Source organism: Plectropomus leopardus, chromosome 20 (genome assembly GCF_008729295.1).
Source record: "Plectropomus leopardus isolate mb chromosome 20, YSFRI_Pleo_2.0, whole genome shotgun sequence".
Lineage (NCBI taxonomy): Eukaryota > Metazoa > Chordata > Actinopteri > Perciformes > Serranidae > Plectropomus > Plectropomus leopardus.
The window spans coordinates 16,565,917-16,575,371 of record NC_056482.1 but is presented as its reverse complement, the minus strand read 5'-3'; the positions used below and the strand labels follow the sequence as shown (position 1 = coordinate 16,575,371).

General features: G+C 39.0%; 1 protein-coding gene across 1 annotated transcript in view; it reads right to left on the bottom strand.

The window, feature by feature from the left end:
* Nucleotides 1-3,049: 3,049 nt before the first annotated feature.
* The window catches only part of LOC121959517 (spermatid perinuclear RNA binding protein), a 92,305-nt gene continuing 85,899 nt past the window's right edge, over nt 3,050-9,455 (bottom strand). Inside the window, exons 17-19 of the mRNA XM_042508862.1 lie at nt 8,902-9,031; nt 8,334-8,387; nt 3,050-3,607 (exon numbers count right to left, since the gene is read on the bottom strand). Of these exons, the coding sequence (XP_042364796.1) occupies nt 3,531-3,607; nt 8,334-8,387; nt 8,902-9,031 (261 nt within the window). The 3' untranslated portion in view covers nt 3,050-3,530. The remainder of the gene's footprint in view (nt 3,608-8,333; nt 8,388-8,901; nt 9,032-9,455) is intronic.

Here is a 9,455-nt window from a genome sequence, read left to right as displayed (position 1 = left end):
TCTAAAATAATTTATACCAACAATAGTTATATTTTATAGAATATTTACATAAATACATCATCATATAGGAATATTATTGTCAACACATTGTTATAGAAACATACACCATACATATATGTGTATATAGTCATGTTATAGCCACACGTACACACACATACAATGAATATACAATCAGAATGAGCTATTGCAATGCTGTGTTGGGTCAAACTCCATCGGACATTCACATCTTCTCAAGTAAGTAAGCTCGCAGAGAGGAGTTCTGGTGTATTGCTATAAGAAAAAAGTTCAGCCCAGCCTCACACAGCCGAATGATTCTCGTAAAATCCGAGTATTGCTTCGTGTAACGTTACTCTCCTCTGAAGTGATAATCTGAGCAGAGAGGAGGAAAAACAGAAAGAGGAGCTTTGAGCCTCTCTTGTCAGTGTGTCAGATAGTTTCTGCCGCTGCTGTCTGGGCAGAAAGTTTTTTCCCGGCGGACTGATCAAACAGGAAACAGTTTTGGATCTGTGAGTCCGTCACCTGGATAGAAAGGCAGCCCGCATTGACTGACAGAAAAATAGGTGTCCTGCATATACAGACAGGTTAAGTGTGAAGAGTGTATCCAACAACCTGCTGCCTCTAGAAGTCAGAGAAGAGATCCTGGGGACCCAGATGAATGATAAAAGGAGCGATGGTCCGCGGCTGATAGAAGGGATTGTCAATGAAAAGACCACCTGTAGTGAGATGAAAAACAAAGACAAAGAGAGCAGGAATGATTATTTTAAATACCTATATATAGGCCTATGTAAAAAGATATCTATGAAACACAATGTGAGGCTACTATATATAAAACTTTCCTCGCTTCTTTGACAGTATGTGCTGAAAAAATGAATGCTGATGAAGGATACAGAAGGACAAAGAAATCCAATAATGTTCTTTTAGGATGACGTTACCTCGGGTCTACTTGAGTGGTACCTGGAAATGTTCCAGTAAAAAAGATTATTGCCTGGGTGGCATTAATAACGTTATATAAGTGTGTTTATATGGGAACGTCCAGCAGATTAAATTAAAGGAATGGTTCAACATTTTGGGAAATACTCCTATTTGCTTTCTTACCAAGAGTTTAAAAAGAAGACAATATTTTGTCTGTTGCCTACATGTCAAATGTTATGCATGTTCTGGAAAAGAGATCCCTCCTCTGTTGCTCTTCCTGTGGTTTGTGCCATTTTATTTTCCATTTAATGCTCGATTTATACTCCAGGGTTGCGTGTAGAGCTGCTTGCTCCTCAGTGTCAAAAGTTGAGGCGGTTCGGGCATTTTTGGATGCCTCATAGGTGCCTTCCTTTGGTGGTTTTCTGAACACGTCCAACTAGTAAATGACCTTGGGTAGAGTCAGAACACACCAGATCGGATCTGGAAAATGATGCTAGGGAGAGCCTGCTGTCTCTGTGACCTGGTCCCAGATAAGCAGCATAAAATGGACAGATATATTAAAATGACTTGAAAAAAATATCTCATATCTGTCATTTAATGTGAACTTGGAGCTTTAGGACTGTAAGTTTAAAGACCAAAAGCAGAAACAAGAAGGCTCTGTCCAAAGGTAGAGGAGTCTAATAACGAACACCTCCGTTTTCTCTCTTTGAGATGTGATTTGGATGGAGCTAGAATTGCTTTTTTCTTTGTTTCCAGTCTTTATACTGAGCTACGCTAACTAGCTGCTGGTTGTAGATTCATATTTTGCGTGCAGATGCGCAGAGCATGGTATCAACCCCCTTGTCTAACTCTTGGCAAGACAGCAACACAATGGGTTTCCCAAAACTAGTCCTCAAATTGGCTACTTTACAGCTATTCCAGTCAGGAACGTCAAGTAAGAGCTGACTGAAAGGCCTAATTACTAATTCTATTAAATGACACATGTAAAGACTGAAAATTAGATCAGACACAGGTACAGTGAGGCAGTTTTGTAAGTACATACTTATACATGTATACACTGTCTCTTTGGCCTCAGCTCTCACTCAAAATGAATTCAACCTTGAAAAAAAAAATTCAGAAAACTAAAAATACACGAGCGCTAGAAATGAACCGCCAAAATCAAAGTTTTGGCAATGTCAGACAAATATCATTTGAAAGTTTTTATAACAATTCAATGGAGCTCAACCAACCATTGGACAAGATACTGGGTCCTCTCATCCAATGGCTGCGCCTCATAGCTGTAACCATGGAGACGTCGTCAGGGGGTTATCTCTCACTGGCTGGATGGCCGAGACGTTGTGAAGGGCCAGTGTAACTCTGTCTCGGCTGGTGCTGACCTTTGACTAGCATGTTGGAGTATTTCCATTTTTTTCAACTGTTTTTAGCCAAGTTGCTCTTAGTTTTTTTTAAAAATATTTTTACCTGATATTATCTTATCATTTTTTAAACCTTTATTTGAAACACAGACTGAGCCAAGATGGAAACTTTTGATCCTATGCTTTTGGTGGCTCAGTCGGTGCTGATCCTTATTTAAGCAAAGATGTGCAAAATCGACAAATGCAGCAATGATTTCGATAAAATGAAACAACATAAAAGACACTGACATAGATAAACAGCTGTCTATGTAGAGGTAAGTTTTGTCTTTATTATATTTGGACCATTTATGAAAACTGAGTTTAGCTGAAACAATGTACTGAACTTCAAACTTGCTGCTGCAAAAAGGCTGCAGTTGGCTTATGTGACAACCTATAAAAGCTCTGCATATTTACTATAGGTGATACCTCTGGTAGCTGCAGGAAACATGCCAAATTAATCCACGTAAGGTAATGAGATCGTGCAGCTGAATGCAAGATGCAGGATCTGACGAGAGCTTTGTAAATTCATCCGTTGTCTTCTTGCTTTTCTCTCTGAATACCTATAAGCTGAGGGTCAAAAGGATGCAACAAGGCGCCCTGAGGTACATGGAGAGATTGAAATTCAATCCATGAGCATGTACGAGGGTGGAATATTAAAGCTCAATGTTCAAATGATGTTCAAAGTGACAAAATCAAATCCTTACCAGCTGAAAGCCTTTAAATCAGATATACACCAGGCAGTGTTCAGCTTTTATAGGAGATAAACTTTATTCAGCAGTATTTATTTATTCCTATACATCCTTCACACAGCTCATTATTATTTCCTTTTTACAGAGAATGTGTGTGTGTTGTGTGTGTCATATGTAAAGGCTTTCCTCTTCCTGGCAAAGAATAAACACAATAACAAAAGACTGATATATATAATTTAGACTCAAAGAATGAGGTCACAGTTCACAGTAAAAATCTTTCAAGTTTTTGTTTATCTCTTAAGAACTTAAACCTGCAGTATTTATCATATTCATTAAAATTTCTGAAAACAGTAAGAAAAAACAAAACAAAAAAACCCTTCAGCTCAAGTCCATAATCCTCTCCCCATCACTGATATTGTAAAAACAAAACCAAAAAAACAAAATCGAGTTTCCCTTCTATATAAAAGCAAATTGTACGGTTTGGAGAAAGCGTTTGGTATGTATGAAAATATGTTTGGTGTGTGTGTCTCCTGTGCTAAAAGAAGTGGTAGTGGGGGACGGGGTAGGCGGGCACTTTCATGACAGGCAACAGAAGCATTCTCTTGGGCAAACCTAGAGGGGAGACATGAGAAGAGCACAGCTCTGCATGAGTCCAGGGCAATAAATAAACCAAGTGTTTCTATGCTCACTACACTACACACTACTCTACATCTAGGTCCAACAAACACCCCTCGCACTACACAAACAGGGCTCCCAAAAGGGGGTAGTGTAAGTGTGTGAGAACAGACAGGATTGTGAGAACAGACAGGATTGTGTGCACACGAGGCGACACCCTTCAGCGATGGTTAAAGGAGCCGAGAAAGAGAGAGATTCAGAGTTAAAGAGAAGAAAAGAAATTTCCAAAGTTAGCAATTTGAAACCTGGAGTGACATCTCTTTTCTTGTGCTGCTTTCAGATGCCTTTTACAAGTATTTCAACCCTGAGCAACTGGGTATGAAATGTTTCATAAACTGCAAGAAATTAGTAGATTTTGAAAAATATTTTTTAAAAAAGAAGCTAGGAAAAACTATATTTATAGTTAATTATCATAATTACATATTTAAAATTATGTTACAGTATTGTTTTTCATTTTTTTGTTTTCTTTTTCTTTCTTTCAGGTAATTTTCCTGTACTTTTTCTTTCTCTTTATTCTTTTTATGATTGTATTATTTTACTTTTATTTTTATTTCTTGCTAATTTTGTTGCCCATTTTCTTCTTTAAATGTTTTTGAAAGAAATCATGCCAATACTTAATTAAAGATTAATTTTGGTTTATTACAGCATAGGTCTTGTTTCTGTAATTTTGACGATCTTTTTCCATTATTAAATGTTTTAGTCATCGAGCTAATTTGCTGAGAGCACAGGTCAACATAGCCTGGTCTCGCAGAAATACATAATATGACCATGACCTCTCAGTACCGCATTATGTGGTGGTGGCATATATAATGTATTAAAAATTCACAACATGCTGGCAACATGACAACAATGTTAACTGAAGGTTAATTATGATCCTTGCTCATGGTGGACACAAACTATCTAAGACAACGTCATTAGGTATTATAAAAACAGAAAAAGTCTACTTAGGGTGTAGCGGTGGATAGGTCAAACAAACACAGGACCTCGTTCTCCCTATGTGGAACCAAAAGTCAATTATTTTTTTTTTACTAAGTCTACTCACAAACTTTACCAACAACAACGTCACCACACTATGTTAACTAGTTTGCGTCATGTTATGTGATGTACTTACATCCTGTATAAGAGCTAACCAAGTATTATTCACCCCTAAATATTCTCCAAATGCGACCATTTCACAAAGCTAACCACATACCTAAAACTGTGACTGTTTGAAGTTTTTTTTCCATTGGCTTCATCTCTATGGTGCCGGCATGTAATTTTAGCACATTAGCAAAACGTGACGTCAATCATTGGAAGCTACTCTGTGCCAACTTTAGAGGGCATCATCATGTCTGTGTTCTATGGTCTAATGTTGTGATCTATGATCTAATATTCTATTTGGCACCACGGTCTGATGTTTTGTGTTCTTTGATTTAATGTTCCGTTTACAGTTTGATATTATTTTCTGTGTTCTATGGTCTTATGTTGTATTATGTTGTATTCTAATGTTCTCTTCTAGATGATGTTGTAATGTTTTGCATTCTATGGTCTAATGTTGTGTTGCATGACCTAATGTTCTATCTGACACTATGATCAAATGTTCTGTGTTCTAAGGTGTCATATGATGTGCTCCACAGAATGTTCTAGTGTTCTGCTGAGCCCAGCAGCATTATAGAATGTGTTCTATGAATCTGCCAACAAGAAAGCCCAAAGCAGCAGCGTGTGCTGGAGCTCAGTGAAAAAGCAGGAAACAGGATGAGAGCTTTGTATTAAAAAAAAAGCTTAAAGTGGTTCCCAATGTTTTCATGTGCCTTTTTTCTCCCCTCTGACTGAAATGAAAGCCCCAGTGGAGCCAAACCAAAGATCATTTTTAACAATTCAGACACATGCTGCTCTTATTCTGGAAAATGGATTTAATAGTAATAATACTATCAGTGCAAAACAATCTATCTCTCATTTTCATTCTTCCCTGGTCTGCAGCTCAGCATCATATGTCAAATGGGTGTCTAAAGAAAAAAGCAGATTTCCACCTTAACTCACCTAAACAGCAGGCGCATCTAGTATTTTCTATATTTGGCCTCAGACTTTCCACAGTTTCTGTGGTAACATGTTGGGCACCACTGAGCGAGGAGCAGAGCTCAACAAAGACAAAAACCACCCCAGCAAGGTCCAAAAGCTGTTCTGACGCAAATTGTGAGGTAAATGTTTCATTCCAGGACCTAATTCTGAGTATAATTCTAGTTTTCATGTCCATCTTCTCTTTCAAATAACACGAACTGAACTTCCTACCTTCATGTGGGAGGTTACAGCTCAGGTTAAAGCTCAGGGTCAGCTGAACTCACAACAATCACCCACCAGGATACGTGACAGTACTGATGAGTCACAGGGCAGAGGTGCTCACAGTGTGCAACGACTAATGCTTCATCACTCCCACAGAAGACAGCGGGCATTTAATCTGCTCTTTATTAGCCAAGTCTTTTCATTGGCCAGGCATGATTCAGATGACTGAATGCCTTCTTAAATATGTCGCAAGTTATGGCCATTAGCAAACTTTAAAGAAGTATAATATAATAAAAATAATTCCATCAGTCACAAAAATTTGCTAGTTGGATTAACCCTTTAACGCCTAGATCAACATCAGTTTTCTTGTGCTGCATTCGGATGCCTTTCACAGACTTTTAAACCTGAAAAAAGGGCTTTCATTGCTTTTGAAAACATGGGGAAAAGACAATGAGCAACAATAAGCAAAACATGTCCCGCAGATTGTGTTAAATGTGTGTGTGTTTTGGGTGGAGTGGATGGGGCACACTTTCTTAAGGTCACTTTCTTTGTTGGTTTTATTTATTTTTTATTTTTACTTTTTTTTTTGTAGCTTATAAATGTCTTGCTAAGTTTTGGGCCATTTCCTGTTAAATTAATCATTGCCTTTCCCTGATGATTTTGAAAGGAACCAAGCCAATTTGCTCAGGTTTCGAAGGGTTAAAGGAGAACCTACCATTGAATTCTGAGTATTTCAGTAAGCGCCGCAGTCACAATAACATGTGAAAAGTGCTCTGATGCCAGGGACTGAAACGAAACACCCCAAATAAATCCAAAGTTCCAGCTCCACTATAAACACAAAAACTAAGGCGCATTTCATATTAAGGGCAGTTGGGATCTCAGGGGGGTACTAGATGTCTACCTGGGGCCCCAGATCAGTTTCCCTGAGCACATAAGATCCATTCAAACTTAAAGCTGTAGGATGGACAGAGAGGCCTCCCAATGCTACATGTGAGCACACACAACACAAGGCAGAGTCTGTCGAGGTGTGACAGAGGGAAGCATGTGTGAGTGAATTTTGCACCAATACCACGGCTGTTACAGGTCAAGGACTAGTATAAACTTTAGCCTATGCATGTGTGTGAGAGAGACCTGTGAAGATATAAGAACCCCGCAGCAGCAGTAACATGACAGGAGCAGCGCTGCAGTGGCAAAGCTCCCCTTCACTCTGTCTTAAATAACTGTGGGTAAAGTGAGGAACTAACACTATGGGCTCTGGTAATCCACAGACACTCAGCTTGCTTTGCTCGGGGGCCACTTTTGCAAAATGACAGGAGACCAGGGTTGCAGCAAACCCATACATGTTTCTAAGATTTTAGGACATTTCTAGGATTTCAGATTATTTCTGTGATTAGGATGTTTCTACAATTTCAGAACATTTCTACGATTTTAGGACATTTCTAGGACTCACGGACATTTCTCTGTTTTCAAACATTTTGAGGATTTCAGAATGTTTCTAGGATTTTATGTCATTATGGGGCTTAACTAGGACCCCTGTCGAGGGTTGCAGGGGATCCTTCACTGGCACTTTTTTTGATAAACAAGCTCTATTTTTTTAATGCTGTTTTATGCACTCTGGCACCTTAGGTATACTGAAGTATAAAACCATTCCCAGTGTGAATCACTTTATTTTTATTTTTATCTAGAAAGTGGTTGGGGGGGCACTTGGCAGCCTTTCTGGGGCCAGATTTGGCCTATGGGCCATGAATTAAGTATCACTGTACTAACCTCAACAGAACTGAAGATGGTGGCAACAAAAGCAGCGTGCCTGGGTTTTTATAAGTCCAGAAAAGCTTGTAAGGTCAGTTAGAGGTAGCGTCTTCTAAACTTTTCTATTTTCATTCAACATAAGCAAAGGCAAAGGACTGCAAGTGCAGCTGTGTGTGTCATGTTTATGATTGGTTTCTGGGAGTTTTGGCATAAAAGCTTATGCCTGACAGCAGCTCTTTACTGACAGAGTATTGATGCATAAGAGATGAGGGAGTGAGTGGCCACAAGCCGATTAAGACACAAGTTGTGAGCGGACAAAAAGCCAAAGTACAGACAGATTTGCTTGATGCACACAACAAAGACGCAACAGCAAAAGATTTGTTTAATCATGACTGAAATTCAGTGCCAAACTCTAAAACTTGGAGTAGATCAAGTTTTAAAGTAGTTTTGAAAAAAGGGGAGAAATTAAAGCAAAAGGAAGTGGAGAAAAAGGATTTCAGGGGTATTAAAAACCTATTATAGAGTTAATTTACCCACTAGTAGTTAGCTGTTATGTTGGGTTAGAAGTGAACAGCATAGTTAGAGAAGAAAAGGTGAAAGAAGGTAATAGATGGGAGAAATTAGTCGACAGGTAAAACAACCAAGAAGCACGTACCATATGCAGGAGCAGCTGCTGCAGCAGGGCTGTAGCCATACGGTGTCCCAAAGCCTGTTGCAGAAGAGGTTATAGGGTTTAAATTCAATTGCACACTTGTTTAATTAAAGGTAGCATTTTTCAACATCTTTGGTAAGTTTAAATGAATGTTTGGGCCGGTCTGCACTGTGGCAGACAGCTGTGGGTTCAGAGTGAGCAGAAGCCACACCACTTCTTAATAAGTTTCACATAGGGCACATTCACTCATTCACACACAGCAGGGTCATATGAGTTCAGCATGGGTTCAACACAAACACAAACAAAAAAACTAAAGGTAGGATCCAACAAATGTGGGTAGAAATAATTTGACATGATATAGGGTACAATGATTTTTTTATTAATAATTTTATATAATTATTATTTTATTTCCATTCTTTGATTTTTCTCTCGTCTCTTGGATTTTCTACTTGCTCTATGTATCCCTCTCTTGTTTCAATAAAAAATTGGGACATATATCTCAAAATTTCAGAAAAAATGCTTTCTGTCTCACCAAAAACAACAAAACCACACACAACTATCCTCTCACTACCTGGTGTGACATATCCAGGTGCAGCCGCGCTGACGAAGGCTCCTCTTGCGAGGGCTGCTCTTCCTCTTCCTCTGGCTACCTGAGCTGCTACTGCAGAGGCTGCTGCTGCCGCGGCCAGGGCTCCTTTAGTCTGAACACAGACACACATTATATATAAGTGTGTCTAAAACACTCAAAGATACACACAAGATAAAGATATATAGATACACAGATATATGTCTTATCCGAGACAATGCTCTGATGCAGTATGGGTGTCATCACTGACAAATCTGTTGGCAGACGGGCTCATTGACAGAAGTGGTGGATAAGTGGTGATCTGATAACTGCCAAGTATTGAACTGATTGATTAGACACTTGTTAAACGTAGTTCCATTGATTACTGAAGGGTGAACAGAGTGGACAAATCATGCCGCGGCTCCACAGAGATGATTACTGATCACTAAAGACGTTTAAACTTTATCATCTTTAAAGCTGCACTGACAGTTGGGCTCTCAAGGAAGAGAGGAACAGATTGCTTCGATTTTATGTTTCATTTTGTATGCATTAACGCTCCA